The sequence below is a fragment of the Entelurus aequoreus genome, linkage group LG01, assembly GCF_033978785.1.
Source record: "Entelurus aequoreus isolate RoL-2023_Sb linkage group LG01, RoL_Eaeq_v1.1, whole genome shotgun sequence".
Classification (NCBI taxonomy): domain Eukaryota; kingdom Metazoa; phylum Chordata; class Actinopteri; order Syngnathiformes; family Syngnathidae; genus Entelurus; species Entelurus aequoreus.
In genome coordinates, this window is record NC_084731.1 from 37,653,040 (window position 1) to 37,677,327 (window position 24,288).

At 37.9% G+C, this 24,288-nt stretch overlaps 3 protein-coding genes across 9 annotated transcripts in view; 1 reads left to right on the forward strand and 2 right to left on the reverse strand.

Moving 5' to 3' along the window:
• The window catches only part of mst1 (macrophage stimulating 1), a 30,339-nt gene extending 29,537 nt beyond the window's left edge, over positions 1-802 (reverse strand). Inside the window, exon 1 of the mRNA XM_062049567.1 lies at positions 547-802. Within this exon, the coding sequence (XP_061905551.1) occupies positions 547-712 (166 nt within the window). The 5' untranslated portion in view covers positions 713-802. The remainder of the gene's footprint in view (positions 1-546) is intronic.
• Positions 803-2,457: 1,655 nt separating this feature from the next.
• On the forward strand, positions 2,458-21,138 carry abhd14b (abhydrolase domain containing 14B). 5 transcript variants are annotated; one of them, XM_062049938.1, is made up of 5 exons: positions 2,458-2,566; positions 8,246-8,460; positions 8,535-8,776; positions 11,708-11,903; positions 20,830-21,138. In XM_062049938.1, exons 1-4 carry the CDS (start codon positions 2,496-2,498, stop codon positions 11,900-11,902), a joined length of 723 nt encoding a protein of 240 aa, XP_061905922.1. In that variant the 5' UTR covers positions 2,458-2,495; the 3' UTR covers position 11,903; positions 20,830-21,138. The 5 variants fall into 5 exon arrangements, with proteins under 5 accessions (XP_061905922.1, XP_061905915.1, XP_061905898.1 ...); XM_062049931.1 differs by lacking the exon at positions 20,830-21,138 and adding an exon at positions 17,310-17,535; XM_062049914.1 differs by lacking the exon at positions 20,830-21,138 and adding an exon at positions 12,833-15,400.
• cacna2d2a (calcium channel, voltage-dependent, alpha 2/delta subunit 2a) overlaps positions 12,712-24,288 on the reverse strand; it is a 567,930-nt gene continuing 556,353 nt past the window's right edge. For all 3 annotated transcript variants that reach the window (XM_062049868.1, XM_062049860.1, XM_062049852.1), the window contains 4 exons: positions 23,929-24,052; positions 21,597-21,706; positions 21,436-21,518; positions 12,712-18,219 (listed from right to left, as the gene is read on the reverse strand). In XM_062049868.1, the coding sequence (XP_061905852.1) occupies positions 18,097-18,219; positions 21,436-21,518; positions 21,597-21,706; positions 23,929-24,052 (440 nt within the window). In that variant the 3' untranslated portion in view covers positions 12,712-18,096. The remainder of the gene's footprint in view (positions 18,220-21,435; positions 21,519-21,596; positions 21,707-23,928; positions 24,053-24,288) is intronic.

Consider the following 24,288-nt stretch of genomic DNA (forward strand, 5'->3'; position numbering starts at 1 on the left):
GGAATAGTAGAGTGGTACAGAATGAAATAGAGTGGTATAGTAAAGTTGTTTAGAATGGAATAGAGTGGTATAGTAGAGTGGTACAGAAATAAGTAGAGTGGTTCAGAATGAAATAGAGTGGTATAGTAGAGTGGTTCAGAATGAAATAGAGCGGTATAGTAGAGTGGTACAGAATTAAGTAGAGTGGTTCAGAATGAAATAGAGTGGTATAGTAGAGTGGTTCAGAATGAAATAGAGCGGTATAGTAGAGTGCTACAGAATTAAGTAGAGTGGTTCAGAATGAAATACAGTGGTATAGTAGAGTGGTTCAGAATGAAATAGAGCGGTATAGTAGAGTGGTACAGAACAGTAGCTTGCATGTGCAACATTTTGGGCACCAGCATGCAAATTTGACCTTTGGACCTGCTGCATCCCAGAGGGACGCACTATTTACATGGCTAAAGTACAGTTTATCATGCCGTGAAATAAGAGAGTAATAACTTTTGAAAACAGACAAAAGATTGATAAAACCTTTAAAAGATCTTGGAATGATGAATAAAAACTCACCAGTGACGAGTCCAGTGGTCAGTAAACAACACAGCACAGCTTTCATTGCTGTAAGGCAAAGATCACTAACAAACACAAGACGTCTTACTCGGGTGTTTTTTTTAGGACGTCCCATCCCAAGTAAAAATGGCAGTAAGAATGTTGGAGAAGAGGGAGACGATTTCATGGAGAAGAATTCCAGGATGTGAAAAGGTAAGACGAGCACCCACGGAGGAACACCAAGCTCTTATTCAAACACTAGCTTTCACCCCAAATGAGAGACGATCAATAAAATGAGTAATCATTAATCAACAAAATCCTATCTTCATTTGTTTTTCCATTTGAAACCAACACACACAAAAACATAACAACCTGTATTTTCTATTATTCTTTTTTTCAAATTAACTATTACATTTTATTATAATTGGAAAAACTAAAAAGAATGACGTTTTGTTTTTGTAATAGTACTTATATTAATCAAATCAAATATAAAGAAGATAGACTACAGTCACTGTCATTGAATTTTCTTTTTTTCCCAGATTTATAGTTATTGCCTTATGGCACACTTTTTTGGAGTACCAAAGGGCAATAACAAGATCCAATAAACAGTTTAATTTCTATTTTGTATTTCCAATAGCAAAAATAAAAATCACCAGTGAGCAGACACGATAAACATATTTTTTTTTATTAAGTGGACTGGCTTGTAGGAAACATTGTGGTTTTGAACCCTTCACCAGAAAGACTAGACGATCATGGATCAATATGTTTTATGTAGAAACGCGGAATAAAACACAACACATTTATTTCCCCGACATGCCAGTCCGCAGTAGTCTCTTTAAATAGCAACTTCCGGTTCTAGTCCGGTGTCGTAATATATGTAAACATTTGTTTTTGGACAGTTTTTTCGCTGGTGTTGATTTTTTTTTTGTTATATGAAATCTAAAAATCAAACCGTTTTTCTTTTTTAGATCTATTGCTCGCCGTCACTTAAAAAAAAGAAAGAATCCTGGGTAACATTTATTTCAGTTAGTACAGTCCTTCTGTCTTTTTCTACGTTTGTTTACCTGCAAAGCAATTATTTTTTCCCCCTTCAGAACTTTATTTTAATAACAAAATTGTACAGAACGTCTTTACAAAACAAACACCATCTTTCAAAACGGCAACACTATGAAAATAATGAACAAAATATGTTATAATTATTTCCAAAATATGTACATAAACATATTGCTGTTACATACAGCTGGGATTGATGTTGTGTTTCTGAGTGGGTGATATTCAGAGTTTCCATTGTTGTGAACGTACCACGCCTGTAAGGTGATTGGCGAAGAGCGTCAAGAGCTACAATATTGTAGCGTCCGGTCCAGAAGAAGTGCACACAAAGTCTGACACTCTTTTAAAACTTTTATTGAGCAACCTATGCTAACACAGCTCAACTTATCCTCGTCCCTCCTTTCCGCAACAACGAACGCTTCCTCCCTTTCCGCCAATCACCTTACAGGCGTGGTACGTTCAAGACAATGGGAACTCTGAATATCACTCACTCAGGAACACAACATCAACCCCAGCAGGTCGTTACACTATCTACACCAGAGGAATAACAAGGTCTGGGTAAAATTTAGACGCTTGTTATTTTCATCTTCATTTTTGATTTACTAAATAAATATTTTAAAAAAGTTAAAAAGTTCTTAACATTTCGTTGTAATTAAAAAAATGAGGTGGCGACTTGTCCAGGGTGATTGATTGATTGAAACTTGTATTAGTAGATTGCACAGTACAGTACATATGCCCAAAATGCAGCTGGGATAGGCTCCAGCACCCCCCCCCCTCCCTCCCGAGAGGAACAAAGCGGTAAAATGGGGGAATGAATGTAAAAAAAACCCAGGTCGTTAACAGCTTTTGTCCTGGTCGCTCCTGCATGCAATTCTCTCACCAGACGCGAGAGGGCACTAAACTAATTTGAAAGTATTTTTATGCCCTCTTCTTTCTTTTCCGGAAAACAACTTTCCAGTCGAAACGTTTTCCTCCACATAAAACACATCAGGTAAGACAGAGCGACACGTTAGATTCAAACGCATCTATTATGGGATTTAAAGAGTTTAGGAACAACAAAACGTACTAACAAGTATATATTCTACACCGGTTAGAAGTTGTTAGAAGTTTAAAGTAAGTCAATCACCTGGCCACATCATTAGGGACACATGGACACGCTACGAGGACACTGTAAGATAAATGAAGGATTTTAACAATATATTAGTCATTTTGCTTGTTGGTTAAAGCAGTTTTTCAACCTTTTTTGAGCCAAGGCACATGTTTTGCGTTGAAAAAATGCGGAGGCACACCACCAGCAGAAAGCATAAAAAAACCTAAACTCAGTTGACAGTAAAAAGTCGTTGTTGCAATTGTTGGATATGACCTTAAACCATAACCAAGCATGCATCAATGTAGCTCTTGTCTCAAAGTAGGTGTATTGTCACCACCTGTCACATCACGCCCTGACTTATTTGGACTTTATTGCTGTTTTCCTGTGTGTAGTGTTTTAGTTCTTGTCTTGCGCTCCTATTTTGGTGGCTTTTTCTCTTTTTTTTCGTATTTTCCTGTAGCAGTTTCATGTCTTCCTTTGAGCGATATTTCCCGCATTGATTGATTGATTGAGACTTTTATTAGTAGGTTGCACAGTGAAGTACATATTCCGTACAATTGACCACTAAATGGTAACACCCGAATAAGTTTTTCAACTTGTTTAAGTCGGGGTCCACTTAAATTGATTCATGATACAGATATATACTATCATATATACTATCATCATAATACAGTCATCACACAAGATAATCACATTGAATTATTTACATTATTTACAATCAGGGGTGTGGAGGGAGGGGGGGGTGGGGGGGGGATATGGACATCAAGTAGTGGACATAGAGAGAGAGAGATCAGAGGGCATAAGAAAAAGAAAAAGTATCTGCATTTGATTGTTTACATTTGATTATTAGCAATCCGGGGAGGGTGTTAGTTTAGGGTTGTAGCTGCCTGGAGGTGAACTTTTATTGCGGTTTTGAAGGAGGATAGAGATGCCCTTTCTTTTATACCTGTTGGGAGCGCATTCCACATTGATGTGGCATAGAAAGAGAATGAGTTAAGACCTTTGTTAGTTCGGAATCTGGGTTTAACGTGGTTAGTGGAGCACCCCCTGGTGTTGTGGTTATGGCGGTCATTTACGTTAAGGAAGTAGTTTGACATGTACTTCGGTATCAGGGAGGTGTAGCGGATTTTATAGACTAGGCTCAGTGCAAGTTGTTTAACTCTGTCCTCCACCTTGAGCCAGCCCACTTTAGAGAAGTGGGTAGGAGTGAGGTGGGATCTGGGGTGGAGGTCTAGAAGTAACCTGACTAGCTTGTTCTGAGATGTTTGGAGTTTAAATTTGAGGGTTTTGGAGGTGCTAGGGTACCAGGAGGTGCATGCGTTATCGAAAAAGGGTTGAACGAGAGTTCCTGCCAGAATCCTCAAGGTGCTTTTGTTGACCAGAGAGGAAATTCTGTAGAGAAATCTCGTTCGTTGGTTAACCTTTTTGATTACCTTGGTTGCCATTTTATCACAGGAAAGGTTAGCCTCTAGAATGGAACCTAGGTAGGTGACCTCATCTTTCCTGGTGATGACACTGTCACCTACTTTTATGGTGAAGTGATTGACTCTCTTAAGTTTGATGTGGGACCCAAACAGGATGGATTCTGTTTTACCCAAGTGGATGGATAGCTTGTTGTCAGCGAGCCAGGTGCAAGTTCTACAGAGCTCAGCACTGAGGATTTTCTCCACCTGTGACTTGTCCTTGCCGGATACCAGCAGGGCAGAGTCATCCGCAAACAAAAACAATTCACAGTCGCATGCCGATGACATGTCGTTTATGTATATTAGGAACAGTAAAGGTCCCAATATACTGCCTTGGGGGACTCCACAGCTCACCGAGAGGGGGGGGGGGGACACACGGTGCCGTTCACCTCTACCACCTGCTCCCTCCCCTCCAAGTAAGACTGCATCCAGCTCCAAGAGGTTTTGTTAAATCCGATTGCTCTGAGCTTATCCAACAGTATAGCGTGGTTAACGGTGTCAAAGGCCTTCTGAAGGTCCAGCATGACCATGCCGCAGTATTTGCCCGCGTCCACCTCATGTTTGATGTGGTCGGTCAGATAGAGAAGGCATGTGTCAGTGGAGTGGTTAGTTCTGAAGCCGGATTGGAATTTGTACATGAGTTTATTAGTGGCAAGGTAACTATCGACCTGTTCATAAACTATTTTCTCCATTACTTTCGAAATGGAGCTGAGAATAGAAACAGGTCGGTAGTTGCCAGGTTCCAATTTGCTTCCTTTTTTAAAGAGGGGAGTTACTCTTGCTATCTTAAAATCTTTTGGTACTTGGCCTTGTGTAATTGATAGGTTTATTATGTGCGTGATGATCGGGGCAATGATGGAGGCAGAGTCCCTGAGGAATCTGGAGGGAATATTATCAAGGCCGGTGGCCTTGTTAGGGTGGAGCGCGCTCAATTTTTTAAACACCTCATCAGCTGTGACCATTTCTAATTTGAAATCATCGTTGGATACTCCTAGCTTTCTGTAGAAGGCTTTAATGTGTTCTACACCAAAGCGACCAGAGTGGTGGGACAGCTTGTTGACAAGAGTTGCAGCTATGCTGGTGAAAAAGGCGTTAAGTCTGCTAGCTACCTCCATTTTGTCTGTAATGAGGGAGTCACCCTCCTTGATGCTGATGTTGGTGAGTCTTGTTTTAAGTTTCTGGCTGCAACCAGGAAGCTGGTTGTTGAGAATTTTCCAGAGCTCACGTGGTTTATTCGTGTTTTCCTCTATTTTGTCGTTAATGTAATTTTTTTTTAAGGATTTTGTCAGGTTGGTTGACTTATTTCTTAATTTATTGCATTGCTTTTTGAGAGTTGAAAGGAGTAATTTGAGGTTGATATTATTGGGTTGTTTATCTACTTCTGTTTTACATTTTTGGTATTCAGAGTATTTCCTGTCTCTGTCTTTTATGGCAGCTAATAGGTCCGGATTCATCCATAGTTCCGAGCGGGCTTTGATCCTGACTGTTTTCACGGGAGCCATGTCATTTAGTATCTTTAGGAACGCCGTTTTGAAGCGATCCCAAGCGACATCGACCAGGTTGCTCGCGAGCACAGGGGACCAGTCCCACTCATCTAATTTTAAATTGAAATTGTCATTGGAGTATTTTTTGAGGGATCTGGATTGGGCTGTTATGTGGCCATTTGCTTTAGGTTTAGCTATTTTACGGGTGCAGAAGGTTAGATAGTGGTCGCTAAGACCACAGATCATGACCCCACTATTTTTTTATTTTAGGCCGGTCTGAAGTGAGAATGAGATTTATGGTTGATTGGGTGGAATCACACACCCTTGTGGGTAGCGCTATTAGCTGGGAAAGACCGTGCAGATTACAAAACTTGCTGAAGGATCTGAAGACAGGCGCATCTTTGCGCTACTTTGTTTTAGCAATCAAGAATATTTCTGTTGTTTTTATCCTTCTTTGTGGGGACATTGTTGATTGTCATGTCACATCTTTGCTCCACAGTAAGTCTTTGCTGTCATCCAGCTTTCTGTTTTTGTTTGCTTTGTAGCCAGTTAGGTTTTAGTTTCGTTCTGCATAGCCTTCCCTATGCTTGGATACCTTTCCTTAGGGGCACTCACCTTTTGTTTATTTTTGGTTTAAGCACTAGACACCTTTTTACCTGCACTCTGCCTCCCACTGTTTCCCACATCTACAAAGCAATTAGCTACCTGCTGCCACCTTCTGACATGGAAGAGTATTACACGGTTACTCTGCCGAGCCCTAGACAGCACCGACACTCAACAACAACACATAATTTGCAGACTATAATTACTGGTTTGCAAAAAATATTTTTTAACCCAAATAGGTGAAACTAGATAATCTCCCAGTGGTTGAAAAACACTGGGTTAATGGACAGGTAGCAACTACTAATGATAGCCGTAAGCTAAAACGTATGGAACTTTTCTACCTTTTTATGTAAAGTCGAAAATGTACTCTTTTATATAAAGTTATGTGAGTCAATTCAAAGACTTAAATACTGAAAAATCGGTTATTACGTTTCGTAAAAACTAAATTATTTATAGTACAGATAATTAAGACACGAAGAAACCAAAATAGTATACGATATCGCAGAGTAAAAGTCATAGAAAACACGTGACCAGGCACAAGGATAAACTCACGGACCGAATGGCGCTAGCTTAAATGTTATGATTACGACATATTGGACCTACAAACTGTGCTCTCTTAGCAGTTAGCAGAGAGTAATCAAAGGAAAAAAGATGCAGGTGTTTTTACGGTGCGTTTACAGACCGCTGGACAGAGTGGGACGCCACACAAAGCCCGCCAGAAATCATAAATATAATTAATTATAGTTTGTATTTTTAACGCACTTTTTATTTAAATACATTTAAAAGTGCCTAAGCACAAACTAGTATCTAAAACAATTAAAGCTTAGCCATTAAAACAGATACAATATTAAGACTAAGACACTATCAGTGAAGCATTACAACAACAAAAAATGCAATAAAGGAGCATTTTCTAACTGTGTGTGTATTTGTTTTACATATTGAAAAAAATAACTTGGTCAAAAGATTTCAATGTGTGTAAAACTTTTGGAGCACATTCAACAATACCACGATAACGTGATGTGACATTTTCATACGAACAAGTAATGTCATTAGAATTTATATCTGTTAAATCGGTTAAACTGTTTTAAGAAACATTTGAACATCCTTAATAGGGCTGGGCGATATGGACGAAAAAGTATATCTCGATATAATTTTACTTGAACTCAATATTTGATATATATCTTGATATCTTTTCCGGTGAAAGTATACATATAAAAATATTCATTTTTGAGCGATATTCAGTGAAATTGAAGTGAATGACAACTGTACTGTAAACACTTTTATTAACACAGTTAGTCAAGATGGGTATTAACAGCACAGAAAATAAACAGTTTAAGTAGTACAGAATTACATACCATAAATAAAATAGAAAATTATTATTTCTACGTAAACTAAATAACATAGCTGTGCAAGTAATACAAAATGTATCAAACTGTGATAAAAAAAATGCATTTACTGGCAGGCACTTTGGGATTTCCTTTCCTGGTTCAACGACCCGCCCTATCTTGCCTCTGATTGGCCTGTCCCTAACCAATCGTGATCATAGTAAACAACCAACCAATCATGGATGTTCTTATACTGCAAGCACTTCTTGGAAGGAGGAAGGGGAGGGGTTTAGTAGCCCATGGAGGTGAGGGTGGGAGAACAAGGAACACAACAAATAAGCATCGTTTGGTCATTTTAACGTGAAATAAATTATATCGATATTACGATATTTTCTTAATTCATATCTTGTTTAAAAATACATCATTCTACATGTAAAGCGACTTTGGGTACTTAGAAAAGCGCTATATAAATCCCAGGTATTATTATTATTACATCAATATGTTTTACAAACTCTATATATCGCCCAGCCCTAAACTATTGTGTAAGTGTAAAGGTACAAGTTATGTTATCATCCTGCAGTGTACATTCTTCCATTACGTCACTGTAGCCATGTTGTACTTACCAGCCAGGACAGAGAGACGCTTTTCTGGTTCTTGTTGCTTTTGTTTCCGTCCTGCTGCAAAACAACAAAGTTGTGTGTTCAGGATGTGTGAGGTGGAGGTGAGCGAGGGAAGCGTCCACGTGGAAGGCTGCGCATCGCCGCTCTTCTACAGACAAAGTCGACCTTCCTCGGGGGAAACCAAGATGTCCGTCTTACTTCTTCACGGCATCCGCTTCTCCTCGCAGAACTGGCAGGACATCGGCACTATGCACACTTTGGCCAAAGCTGGCTGCTGCGCAGTGGCCTTGGACCTTCCGGGTGAGCATCTTTTCACAATAAAACTTCCTGGCTTTAAACGAGCAGGATTTAAAAAAAATTTTTTTTCTGGAAAGGACTCGGACGCTCCAAGTCAGCAAAGGCTCCGGCAGAAGTGGGAGAGTTGGCTCCAGCGTCCTTCCTGGTGGACGTTTGTAAACGCCTTGGACTGAGCCCGGTGGTGGTCATCAGCCCCTCGCTCAGCGGCATGTACTCCCTGCCCTTCCTCATTCAACACCAGAACCTTTTACGGGCCTACATCCCTGTGGCACCAATCTGCACCCACAAGATCACCCCTGAACAGTACCGCAGTGTCAAGGTCAGGATCATAGCGTCTTTGTTTCACAGAATTATTTTTGGGAAAAATCATAATTTTCCTCAAACTATTTTAAATTTTGTAGTCAAGAATAACAAACCAAATAAATGGGCTATACTGTTTATAAATAAAAAAATAAAAACATACAATAATTATTATATTCTAATATAATATGCTAAACACAAAAGTGTAAAATTACACTACAAGTGTCATTTTCCCCGAAATCCATTTCTAATTTTATAGTCAAAAATAATAAACCAAACAATTAAATGGGTTACACTGTGTATAAATAACAAAATAAAAAAATACTAACAAAAAAATAATAAACTACAATAGCTATTCTGTTCTAATATAATATGCTAAACTGCAAAAGTGTAAAATAACACTACAAGTGTTATATTCCCTGAAATCCATTTCTAATTTTATAGTCAAGAATAATCAACCAAACAATTAAATGGGCTACAATGTGTGTACATACCTACAAATAATATGTAGTAAAATAGAATAAAACATTTTTTTATATCCTAATACAATATGCTAAAGTGCAAAAGTGTAGCATTATAGTACAAGTGTTATTTTCCCTGAAATCTATTTCTAATTTTATAGTCAAGAATAATAAACCAAACAATGAAATGGGTTAAACTGTGTATAAATAACAAAATAAAAAAATACTACCAAAAACTAATAAACTACAATAGTTATTATGTTCTAATATAATATGCTAAACTGCAAAAGTGTAAAATAACACTACAAGTGTTATATTCCCTGAAATCCATTTCTAATTTTATAGTCAAGAATAATAAACCAAACCATTAAGTGGGCTACAATGTGTGTAAATAACTACAAATAATATATAGTAAAATAGAATAAAACATTTTTTTATATTCTAATACAATATGCTAAAGTGCAAAAGTGTAGCATATAGTACAAGTGTTATTTTCCCTGAAATCTATTTCTAATTTTATAGTCAAGAATAATAAACCAAACAATGAAATGGGGTACAATGTGTATAAATAACAAAATAAAAAATACTACCAAAAAATAATAAACTATAATAGTTATGTTCTAATATAATATGCTAAACTGCAAAAGTGTAAAATAACACTACAAGTGTTAATTTCCCTGAAATCCATTTCTAATTTCATAGTCAAGAATAATAAACCAAATAATTAAATGGGCTACAATGTGTATAAATAACTACGCATAATATATAGTAAAATAGAATACAAATATGTTTTTAATATTCTAATACAATATGCTAAAGTGCCGAAGTGTAGTATTATAGTACAAGTGTTATTTTCCCTGAAATCTATTTCTAATTGTATAGTCAAGAATAATAAACCAAACAAATGGGCTACACTGTGTATAAATAACAAAATAAAAAATACTTTAAAAAATGTTATAAAATACAATAATTATTATATTTTCATATAATATGCTAAACTGCAAAAGTGTAAAATTACGCTAGAAGTGTTATTTTAACCGAAATCCATTTCTAATTTCATAGTCAAGAATAATGAACCAAACAATTAAATGGGCTACAATGTGTATAAATAACTACAAATATATAGTAAACTAGAATAAAAGTATTTTTTATATTCTACTACAATATGCTAAACTGCAAAATAATACTACACTATAAGTGTTATTTTCCCTTAAATCTATTTCTAATTTTATAGTCCAAAATAATAATTTGATTTGCAAAGTAACAAAAAGTAAAATGTGATATTAAAAAAATACTGATAAATACTGATACATTGTATCTCATTCTTGTAAATATTTTTTGCAAACAATTGTATTTTAGATAAACTTTAGTGTTTACATCAATTAGTTTAGCTCAGTTGTTCTCATATAGCGGGTCATGTGACCCCGGGGGAACATGCTTTATCAGTATCATGCTTTAAACCCGCTTTGAAAAGCTGTGCACTACAAATGTGCTCATTGTAGCTATTCATATTGACTTCCTCAACAAACAAATTGTTTCATTCATTTTTGCTTTGTAGGTTAAAATGTTTCATGTATTGTGACCCTGAGTTAATGTTGCTAATCAATTAGAATTTATTATTTGACTTTATTTATTTATTTTTTTAGTGCTAAATGGTTCAAGTCAGTCAAAAAATGTTTATAGTTTAAACAAGGACAAAAAAAAAAAAAGCACTTTAAATATTTTCTGTTAGACTGAAAGTAATGTTAAAGTTATTCTTTGGTGTAAGTTGATCTATATTTATTTGTCTTTAAAGTTCATAAGGATACAATGTTATGTGTACTTATAACAATTTTAAAGACAAACACAGCTTAGTAGGAAATTCTACAAAAAAATAAGCATTGCATTAAATATGAAATTTCACGAGCTTGTTCAGGCATATTAATTTGACTTATTCATGAAAAATTAAAACTGATTGCAAATTAGTTCATTGAAATCTAAAACCTTACAGCATCATACAATACATCGTTAAATGTGACAAAAGGGATTATTGTGATTGGTAATATAAGATTAAAACATATTTTACATAATTAAATATGATTAGTTATTTTTATATTACTATTATATTAAAACACATTTCATAATTATGATACAAAAGTTACTGTTATTACATTGCAACCTAATTATAATTAATGAGTTATTGTTATATTAAAACATACATTACTTATTATATGCTAGAAAATGTATTGTTGTATGGTTAATTTTATAATATTAAAGCATCCATTACATAACATTAATGTATGATACATTTACTATTATATAGTTATTATATTAAAACATACATTCCCCCAATCTTTTTGTGTAATTATATAACAATAATGCATTTGTATACAGTTAATTTAATAAAATGCTTTAGGCTATCGTTTAAATACAAAATATTTAAAAAGCAAAAATATATATTTTTGCTACTTCTGATAGTTTGAATTAAAACACCCACAAAAAATAGTTAGACTTTTCTCCTGCAGGTTCCATCGCTGATTGTTTATGGTGACCAGGATTCTCAGCTGGGCGAGGTGTCGCTTAGCAACCTGAGCCATCTGCCCAATCACAGTGTGGCTATGATGAAAGGGGCGGGGCATCCCTGCTACCTGGATGACCCTGACACGTGGCACAAACTTCTGACAGACTTCCTCGCTAAACTATGAGGTAGCTGTGTGTGTGTGTGTGTTTGTGTGTGTGTGTGTGTGTGTGTGTGTGTGTGTGTGTTGTATTTCTACCCTTCTTGAGACATCAACAAGGAAAAGTACCTTTCATATGAGGACCGGTGAACAAGTTAGGACATAAATCATGGTCCCAATACGGAAAACCATTGCATCTAATAGAGAATGTCTCATTTGCACACCTGGTGATGAAATATATCAAAATGAGGGCGGTCTCAAAAATCAGGGATTTTTAAAATTGACTGTGTCCATCCATCCATTTTCTACCGCTTATTCCCTTCGGGGTGGCGGGGGGCGCTGGAGCCTATCTCAGCTACAATCTGTGTGCCGGTTTTAAAAGTGCTCCCCCTCTGGTCAACATATGAAATCAAAAGTGTGTGTATGAATTTGGAGTGCTCCCCTTCTGGCCAACATTTGTAATAACGAGTGTGTGTAAGAAATTGAAATGCGTCCCCTTTGGCCAAAATGTATTACAAAAATCAAATAAATATGTATATAGAGACATAGTGTAATAACAAAGTAAATAATGAAGATTAAAAAACTATTACGAACAAAAAAAACAACAAAACAATTATTAACTAAAAGCTTACCTTTTTTATTTTTGTATAGTAGGTATATATTATTAATGTTGTATGTACAAATCTTTATATATCTAGAAAGGGTGGTCCTAGAGAGGTAGGCATTTGTCGGAGGTCTCAAGAAGGTAACAAATACAAGAGTGTGCGAGCGTGCGTGTGTGTGTGTGTGTGTGTGTTCAAAACAAAAAACGACAGCCGCTGAAGTGAAGTGAAAAATATGAACATTATTTATTAACTGATTCTCTGTAATAAACCATTTGAAAATATTTTACAAGGAGTCACAGACACAATATTTTACAAATTTTGCCCTCTTCTTGTTATTTTTTTTTGTGTGTAGCTTCATCTATACAAAGAATGGAGCAACATTTGGACCAGCAGTCCAAAACAAGAAGGAGCTAAAATCATCATCCTCACATACTCGCTCGCTCACTTGCTCGCTCAGTCGCTCGCTAACGAGAAATAAAAAATTTAATCAACACCATTTTGACGTGACACCTGAAAACTTATCAACAGTGCTGTTTTCCTACATTAATGTTCATGATATTTACTTCACTTTTTCTTTTCTCTAAATGTTTTTTTAAAAATTTTTTTGTTAACACACTTGTCACACATGGTCACGTTGCACCACACTACACAATCACATACACACTTCTTGTACGCCCCTCCCTCTCCTCCTACTTCTTTTTACACGTTTTAGTCATTATTTTGGCAAACTTAACCTGTCACTCACAAGAAAAGGTTGCCTTCGCTATGGCGAGCGTGTGAGCGTGTGTGCACGTACAGACAAGGACACAGTATGACGCTAGGTGGCTACGTGTTAGCATAAGCAGCAAAGATTGTTGATAGTCGTGATGGAAAGTAGTGTGGAGAAAAACTCAACGGCCGCATTTGACGGATCTTTTAAGAGGGGGCAGCCTGGAATGTTAAATAAGCAAACATGAGCGTAGAAATACTTTATGGCTGCTGGAGAAAATATCCAATAACATTTTAGGATACATTTGTATAATACTAATATTTTGCTGACATTTTTTTGCAATTGTTCCGGCCTACAATGCCTGACTTTGCGGCAGCTTTTTTAGAAAGTTGTGGCAAAAGTTCCACAATTTTAAAGATTTTTTTTACTGGTAACATTGAATCAACTTGCGATTTGATACATTTATTATAAACCCATTAAGTGTTCCTTGTAACCCATCCATTTTCTACCGCTTGTCCCTCTCGGGGTCATGGGGGGTGCTGGAGCCTGTTCCTTGTAAACCTTAATCTCAAAAAGCATGTGACTTTAATAAAAATTGTAAAACAAATATTGTATTGATGTTTTACTCGTTTTGTAGCACACAGACTTAAAAGTAGACACTAAATGGCAGTAAAAGCACATACTCAGAGATCAGTGTCAAATAACTGTACTGTTTTAATTCACTATAACTAATATGAATATTGAATTATGATTACAGAAAAATACACACACCAAGAGCTTTCTTATCGTCTGCTGTCAGCTCTGCGGTCCATAAGTTGCAGGCATCCTCCGCATATGTTTTACGCTTGAAAACTGTTCGTCCATCTTAAACATTCATTTACTGTACGTTCCAACACATTTACCCCCGCATGTTAAGAGCATTTGTGAACTGTGGAGAGCGATCTATAGCGCTAATTTTTGTTGGTAAATGTGAGACTATGAGAGATAAGTATCACACCTCAACATCTCTAACATGTAAATGCTGCCTCTTTGCTATGTCAGCAATGCAAATTAAAACATTTTCTTAATTCTCTTACCCTGGATAAATAATTCATGTAAACTAGGAAGTAAATAGTTATATACTATATTATCCAGAAGGCTTACAGGAACAAGATGGGTCTGAGCTATGAAGGACAACAATTGTGTCGTTTGATAAAGAGTTACACCTTGATGTCTCTGCTTTGTCTACACAAAAAACAAACATACGTTTTGACTAGACAGTTGACGTGCGCATTTGAGCGGCGTTTAGAGACAAATTTGATCGGGGAAAATGTGCCGGGAAGTTGCAGGCTCTGTACAAACTTGCGAGGCAGCGCGTCATTTGCCGGGATTGGTTAAATTTGTGTCCATTTAAAATCCATCGCAAAATTCTGGAGGGTCTGTGATGTGATCCGATTTTATTTCAATTTCCAAATATTCAACGTAATTAGAAATATTATATAATTAAACTATAATTATCTATCCATCTATTTTCTACCACTTGTTTCTATATTTGTAAATAATATAATTTTTTTTTTTAATACAGAAGTTATTTTCTATATAATTTTTTTTTTTTAATACACAAGTTATTTTCTGTATTTTTCTACCACCGTGCGTTAAACAAGATGGAGACATATCTTAGTTTTTTTGCAGTGTATTCATGATTCATGTCTCTTTTGTGGGCAAAATACAGTAGAACCTCCAAATTAGAAAAGTGCAAGTGGTTGCATAAAAGTCGAAAGAAAAAACATCAAATGTCAGCAAACTTCAACTCAGCGAGCAGTTTAGTATTTTCCATTACAGAAGTACCTATAAAAGGCCACTAGGTGACAGTATGTATTAACGCGTGGGGACTTTTCTGCACTGTGGACACACGCACACACAACCTCCACATGTGATGTCCCCCGGAATGAAATCCTTTGTAATATTGTTATCGTTATTATGCTTTGTCACGTGACCCCATGAACATACAGTTTCTTCTCTTTTTTGTTAAAATACAGTAGAACCTCCAAGGAGCAACACCCTTTTTCTTTGGCTTTTCTGGCACGGTGTGTATGTGACAATAACCACAGACCCAGAAATGGAACTTAATGGAACCAGGCTGCTAAGTACAACATGGCTGACATTGAACACAAATATTTACCGTGACTTTAAAAGTTTGCTTGAACACCAATAAAGGATGCATGATGGCCACAGTTTGACCCGGGAACTGATTATGTCCACTATAATTGGATAAGGATGGAGGTTCCACTGTATTGTCATTTAGACTCTTGATAAGATCATTGATAATTAAGCGTCAACTATTGGTGATGATTCCAAGACACACACGGAAGAAGACGACAAAATATGAACTACAGTATTAGCGTGACGTTTGTGTGTGTGTGCGTGTGTTAGTGACACTAAGGCATTTATAAAGAGGCGGTTGTTTTTAGTACGTTGCATTTTAAAAGTCAAAACATCGACAACGATCACATTCTGTCAACACAAGCAGTAGATCTTTTTTTTTTTTTTTAAACTTCCATAAAACTCGATTGTGTTGAAATCAAATCGATAAATCTGTCTTTGCTCACATTTCGACAACATTCCACACACACGCACAACTTCAGCAGTCATGTGACCCAATCAATAAAAAGGGTGTGTCCTATTCTAGCGCTACGCCTTAGCTTACTGATGATGACGATGACGATGATGGCTGCTTTATTTCAAGAACCCAAAAGTACGACAGTCGTCCACAACACGGTGCATCAAGGCACGTTGAAACGGTCTAACGTGACGATCACATGACTACTCTACTTTACTGCGCGTGACGGCCATATTTAATTTGTGCACCCCCTCCCCCTCAGCGTTAAATTAGTCTTTTGTCTTTTAGCATTTTGGACTGATAAAGCTCAAACAGGCAATCGGAGCCACGCTAAAAAGATGCAATAACAGCAGGAATAATACACACTTTTACTACGTCGTGTAAAATGTTGCTATCACACTGCTGGAAAGAAGTGTCTTGTATGTACTGTATCATATTTAGTTGTTATATCTTTTTCTGAGTATCTTTTGCAAGTATGCATTCATTTCATATGGTCCTAGGTGTGTTGCTGCAGTCAGGAAGTAGTCTTTGCCATTTAAGTTGAATGTGCCAGTCTTGTCTTTTGTTGAGTCCAACAAAGTGTTTGCACTGTAAGTATTGTCCTTACTACACACCCGCTGTTTATTTGTAACGTGCATCTTAATGTTGAAATCGCCATCACAAATGCTAATCCGTAGCATGTATATGGCATATCCAATGTAAATTAGCATGGAGCTAGCACATTTGTTTGAAAGCATTAATTTTATATTGAAATGTCACGGAGAAGTTATTTAGTATGACATGTAAGTTATATTGACACACTTATTTCTGGATGTTCACTTTTATAGTGTTTTGAAGTAAAGGCTCTCAAATGGAGACAGGTTATCTGTCTGCTAAGCTAGCAAGAAGAGACATTAGCGAGAGAAAAACAGGCAGCTTGAATGAAAGTTCTTAGTTTTAGATGCAGGTTGATTTAATCAGATACCTTTTTTTCTGATATCGAACAGATATCACTATCGGAACAGGACACCACTACTTTTTATTTCACACCTGTGTTCTTTTAATATTACTATATTAATATTTTTGTAACATCACTTTACAATTATATTTTTTTCTTGCATGTGTTGGATTTATTCTAGTAAATGTAGGACTTTTTTGTTGTTGTAACTTTACTACTTTATTGACTATTTGTTGAAAAATAATATATATTAGATAATAATTCTCCTTTTTTGTGTGCAAAGATTGATTTTTGCCCCATAAAATAACATCTTCATTCTCATAAAATATTCTTTTTTTCTTTAAATATTTCAACTTTTCTTTCTTCCCAGATAATATTTTGACTTACCCGGAAATGTTGATGTCTTTTTGTTTTGGTAAGATTAGAAATTATGGCAAAATATACACATTTTATTTTTCTTGTAAGATTACGACTTGTCATAAATTCACTTATTTTGTACAATTACATCTTCACTGGTAAGACTGAGGTTTTTATTTATTTATTTACACAAATTTCCTACTTTTTTCTTCTATTTTTCTTTTCAGCGTGGCCCAACAGAAGCCTGATGAGTTGTGTCCGAAGTTTTTGTGCGTAATGTAGAACCCGACACTGCTCTTCACACTTGAAATGTATTTCAAAGTAAGAATTAAAGGTATAGTGGTGTGTGTGTGTGAGCACATCATAACGTCACAAAAACAGTCGTCGTCAATTTAATACAAGCACGTCTTACGTCCCTCGTTAGTAATGTCATGTACATATAAATGTCATACATGTGAATATCATTTACATGTACATGTGCATATAAATGTCATACATGTGAATATCATTTACATGTAAATGTACATATAAATGTCATGTACATGTAAATATAAATGTTGTGTGCATGTAAACATCATGCACGTGTAAATGTTGTGTACATATAAATGTCATATATATGTAAATGCACATATAAATGTAAATGTTGTGTACATGAAAATGTCATGTACATATAGAAGTCGATGTCATCTATGTGTAATTGTGGTATAAACGTGTCTTTTTGGCTAGAAAAGTAAGACCACATGAACGTCTATCTCATTTTGGCAAGTAGATACATTAGTGCATAAATCAACAGAGTCCCGTGAAAGTGAAAGGAGTCTACTTTGCTTTGATGGTGGTCTGGTGTGGGAGGGACGGTGGGACGACCGTGGCTGAGGACAAAGATTGTGAGCGAAGCGAACGGACTAGAAGGCGGCACTCAAGGGGGGGAACTTCCGACCGCCGTCGTCGATAAGACGATGTTGCGTGGCGGTCGTGAAGAGAAGCTAAACGTGTGTGCGTGAGAGTGCAAATACGTTAATGCAGTAGACGTCCGGCATGAGTGCTGACCACGGGGTAGAGCAGAAGCAGCTGAATCAGCAGTAACGTGTAGAAGGGCGGCTGGAAGGTGTGGCCCCGCCCACAGTCCGACGTGTTCTCCTGGGAAACAACACAAGTTGTTGGTCACACACTTGACTATGTCATCATGTTACCATATTAAACCACACCTCTTTTTCAAGACCGGTGAGTGACAAGAAGAAAAGCTTGCATTAGGAGAAGTCATTTGATTTGCATGTTTACATTTTTAGATGATAAGACTTATCTTTTTGTTTTTTTAAGGTAAAAGTAGCGTTTTCTATTGGTGTCAAAGTGCTGTTTCCTATTGGTCACATGATGTTGGTGCACCTTTATCATATAATTATTATGTAATCATGTAATCAGCATACATCTCCAATTTGTCCATCAGAGATACAAATCACAAAGTGCTGTACAAAACATAGGTGAATTAAAATAATTAAATGAAACAACAGGGGCAATACCGTAAAAAAAATAAAAAATAAAAGTTAACAAGTCCATCAACAAAAAGCTTTTCTAAAAAGCAAAGTCTTTAAAAGATTTAACACAGTCAGCTCACGAAGGGACTGGTGCAAGTAATTCCACAGTCTGGAGGCTACAGCCTGGAATGCCAGGTGTCCCCGGGTTTTAAAATGAGTTTGTGGGATCTTTAGGAGAGCCTGGCTTGAAGACCGAAGGCTGCCCCCTGAAGTGTAGAGGCACAACAAATCAGCGATATACTAACGGGCCCCACCATGCAACGCATGGAAAGTCAGGACTAAAATCTTAAAACTCAATGCCAATTTGACTGGAAGCCAATGAAGACTGGATATAATGGGGTGTAATGTGGGCGGTAAAAAGTCTGGCAGCTGCATTCTGTACAGCCTGAAGTCTCTTTAAAGTTGATTTGTTGAAACAAGTGAAAACAGAAACACGCTTTTGACCTTCCTTTTTCTCAATAACACCTGGTGTCGAACTTTGAGATCGGCCCCAGTCCACAAAAACATTTCAACATCTCACCCAAGTTATTTGGGCATACATGCACGCACCCGCCCCTCCCACAATCAACGCCTTCACCACTGCTTAATTCCTCTTTGGGGTTGTGGATGGCTGAGTAGCGCTTTATAGCGGCAGCCGGCCTCCAGGGCCCCAAATCCCCCCCCCTCTGTTGCGAGTTGTGATTACATGTATCATGTTTATGTAGGCAGCACGGTGGCAGAGGGGTTAGTGCGTCTGCCTCACAATACGAAGGTCCTGAGTAGTCGTGAGATCAATCCCGGCCTCGGGATCTTTCTGTGTGGAGTTTGCATGTTCTCCCCGTGACTGCGTGGGTTCCCTCCGGGTACTCCGGCTTCCTCCCACCTCCAAAGACATGCACCTGGGGATAGGTTGATTGGCAACACTAAATTGGCCCAAGTGTGTGAATGTGAGTGTGAATGTTGTCTGTCTATCTGTGTTGGCCCTGTGATGAGGTGGCGACTTGTCCAGGGTGTACCCCGCCTTCCGCTCGATTGTAGCTGAGATAGGCTCCAGCGCCCCCCGCGACCCCGAAGGGAATAAGCGGTAGAAAATGGATGGATGGATGGATGTTTATGTGTGCTATGCTATGTGAGGTTTTTTCCTTGGACTCAGCCTTAGACTGATACTTTTTTTACTCTTCCCCCCTTTCCCAATGTCACCTTTTTTAAGGAGCGCTGTAAGTGGCTGATCCGTTGGCGGTCCCGTCTTGTCCCCTTATAACGTATGTCTGCTCTTAGTGGGACTGTGCCGAAAATGAAATTTCAGTTCTTATGTGTCTTGTACATGTTAAAGAATGGACAACAATAAAGCATCTTGAATCTTGAATTAGTCAATATGAGACGAGATGAACGCGTTAATGAATTGATTAATGTGGACCCCGACTTAAACAAGTTGAAAAACGTATTCGGGTGTTAACATTTAGTGGTCAATTGTACGGAATATGTACTGTACTGTGCAATCTACTAATAAAAGAATCAATCAATCAAAATAAACATTTCGAGATTCGAGTTTGACAACAAATTTCTCACTTTAGAAATATTTGGGCAGTTTACAACAGTGACCCTCCTAAGGTTTCTGAGGCTGTCTTTACAGATGCACCAAAGGAGTTATTGATCGGGGGATCTGTTTATCGTGAGCAATGATCAGGGTTTCAGTTTTGTTGGAATTCATCTGAAGGAAATTCGACGACAACTGTTTTTTTGAGTTTTTAGAGGATACACATTTCAAGAACTCGGGTACAAAGTGAAACACTGAATCATTGGAGCAATACCAAGAACCTCATCTGCATAGAAACGCTAAGAGGCATCAGGTATAACAAATATTAAACAGGCCCCATAACAGAACTGTGGGCAACTCCACATGACAGGTTGGATACATTGAACATTATTATATCATTTAAAGCAACATTAAAAGTAATTCCATTTATATGAGAAGTAAACCCCATCTCTGATTTGAGTGGATTAATCAGTGTACTGTGATCCACAGTATCAAAGGTAGTGTCCATCCATCCATTTTCTACCTTTTGGGGTAGTGGGGGGTGCTGGAGCCTATCTCAGCTGCATTCGGGCGGAAGGCGGGGTACACCCTGGACAAGTCGCCACCTCATCGCAGGGCCAACACAGATAGACAGACAACATTCACACTCACATTCACACACTAGGGCCAATTTAGTGTTGCCAATCAACCTATCCCCAGGTGCATGTCTGTGGAGGTGGGAGGAAGCCGGAATACCCGGAGGGAACCCACGCAGTCACGGGGAGAACAGAAAGATCCCGAGCCCAGGATCGAACCCAGGACCTTCGTATTGTGAGGCACACGCGCTAACCCCTGTGCCACCGTGCTGCCTAAAGGAAGATGTCAAATCGAGTAAAACCAAAACTGTAGCGACAAGTCAACTGCCATCACCACGTCACTGAAATCTTTCAAAAGAGAAGTTTCAGTGGATTGACCGAAAGCCAGATTGATATTAATCATTAAAATCATGCTGTCCTAAAAATAATTCATTCATTTCATTTTAAAATTGCCAACATAAGATCAAAATGATCGATTCTTTTTATACTAAATATGATTTGGGATTTTCTAAGTGTAACTGTGAGGCTCACACACATTTACGTGTAAAGTTTTTGCAGACAAAAAAATGCTCTTAAAAATCTGTTTAAAACATTGAATGATGTTTTTGAAGAAATCGTTGTTTATTGTTATTTACTTGTGTCCTCTTAAGGTAGCCCAGATGTCAGGCGGGCTACGTTGTGGTGGTGTCTGAGCATGCGCGTGTGTGGATGAAATGATAGTAAATCTTACAGCGATGTTGTTGTCAAAGCAGGTGGGAGGTCCTTTTCTGTAACGAGCCACACTTGTGTCTTCACACGGGTTCTCCTCCTTGACTGGAAAGCAACAATCAAAGAAAAACGACACAAACGTGTGTGTGTGTGTGTCAGTGACATCATGACATGAGAGGATACACTCTTCTTCCTCCTGGGACATCTTGTCCACCTCACAAGTGTTACACGGCATCTTCTCAGCCACGACAAACAACAAGTTGGTGTTGTTGAGCTTCTTGGCGTGAATCAACCTGCAAACAACACACTTTTTACTACACAACTACATCATATGCTTTTTATACACTACTACATCATACACTTTTTATTACACGACTGCATTATACACTTAATATTACACAACTACATCATATGGTTTTAGACACAACATTATACACTTTTTATTACACAACTATATCATACGCTTGTTACTATACAACACACTTACCACTACACAACATCGCCACACACTTTTAACTATACAGCTGCATCATACAGGGATCCCAGTGAGGGTAAGAAAGGAATAGAAAAATATCAGCTGGGGTTCAAGGAGGCTCTTTTGGGGGTTCAGGGCGCATTTGCCATTTTTTATGATAAAAAATTTGGTAAATATGCAAGAAAGCCTAGCAATAGTTTCTATCTATTAGATGGTATAAGCACTAGATCAGGAGTGTCAAACTCATTTTAGCTCAGGGGCCGCATGGAGGAAAATCTATTCCTGCGTGCCCCGGACGGGTAAAATCATGGCATTATAACTTCAAAATAAAGACAACTTCAGATTGTTTTCTTTTTCTTACTTTGGCCAAAAATAGAACAAACACATTCTGAAAATATAACAATAAAAATATGGGGGGAAAAAACAGCAGCGGTAAAGTTTAAATCCATGAAGGAAGAAGAAAGTGAATGAATGTTTATAACTAAATACATTTACATATGCATAAAAATGTGTTTTCTTTTGTATATATATATTTTAAATGAATTAATAACGTTTATGACAACCTTTTTACAAAACACGATACAGAATGTGAGATAAGTTAAAGTTTAAGTTAAAGTACCAATGATTGTCACACACACACTAGGTGTGGTGAAATTTGTCCTCTCCATTTGACCCATCACCCTTGATCACCCCCTGGGAGGTGAGGGGAGCAGTGGGCAGCAGTGGTGGCTGCGCCTGGGAATCATTTTTGGTGATTTAACCCCCAATTCCAACCCTTGATGCTGAGTGCCAAGCAGGGAGGTAATGGGTCCCATTTTTATAGTCTTTGGTATGACTCGGCCGAGGTTTGAACTCACAACTTACCGATCTCAGGGCGGACATTCTAACCACTAGGCCACTGAGTAGGTCTGCATATATTTATCATTTGTTTTCAAAGTGGTTACAAAAAAGTGGGACCCCAAACAATTTTATGACTTGATGGGGGCCCTGAAATGTCCTAGCGCCAACACTGATGGAGTATTGGTGCGTGTAAAACAGCAGCAGGCGGCTGTGGCCTGCGGGCCGGTTCTAATACTAATCAAATATCATCCCGGGGACCATAGATCATCATTCATTCGCGGGCCGCATCTGGCCCGCGTATTAATTGTCTATCTACTCATTCATGTGTGGCTGACAGACATATTTCTATACTGTATGGATATAATTATATCTCCTGACCTATTATTACCTCCCTGCTTGGCACTCAGCATCAAAGGTTGGAATTGGGGGTTGAATCACCAAAAATGATTCCTGGGCGCGGCCACCGCTGCTGCTCACTGCTCCCCTCACCTCCCAGGGGGTGATCAAGGGTGATGGGACAAATGCAGAGAATAATTTCGCCACACCTAGTGTGTGTGTGACAATCATTGGTACTTTCACTTTAACTTTTTAATCCACTTGCTAATTTCCTCTTCTTAACTGGTTACTTAGCAGTTCCTGTTAGCCTCCTGTTGAAATGTACAAAGCAATTATTTATTTTCTTGTTTCGCTACTTCACATTCAAGCTAGCTTAACGCCGCAGCTAGCATAGCTTATCCTCTCCTCCTCTCTCCGTCGTGTGCACGGTAACCCAGCTAACATGTTAAAATAATGTTTGCTAATGGTTCTCCCATGGTTAGTTAGAACCATTTTAACTTCCATCCATACCATGAATTGATTAACGTGGACCCCGACTTACACAAGTTGAAAAACTTATTCGGCTGTTACCATTTAGTGGTCAATTGTACGGAATGTGTACTGTACTGTGCAATCTACTAATAAAAGTCTCAATCAATCAAACCATTTTCTACCGCTTGTCCCTTTTTTGGGGTCGGGGGGGGGGGGGGGGGGCTATCTCACTTTTTAAAAACAGTAGCAATAAGGCTAGATTTTAGAACCATTACTTTGTTTAACCTACTAATAATCCACATTTTCATGGTGATGCAGCCGAGAATCGATCAATGTTCCCACCTCCACAGCACATGCTTAGTGTATAATATTCTGAATCAAGCGTGTGTGTACCTGGAGCAGTTGCCACAGTCTTGTAGGATGTTGTAGGAACTGCTGAGGTTGCTTAGGAAATACTGAGTCTGGATCATCACACAACCTCTCTCTTTGAAGTCTATGCCTTCTGCATCCACCTCATCTGCACTCAAACACACACACACACACACACACACACACACACACACACACACACACACACACACACACACACACACACACACACACACACACACACACACACACACACACACACACACACACACACACACACACTGGTTAACATTTGGAATGGGAACAAAGTTTTTGATCATCACTTTCTACAGGTTGTGGAGGCATAAAAAAATGAGGTAAAATGGCCACTGCCCAGTTAGCTCA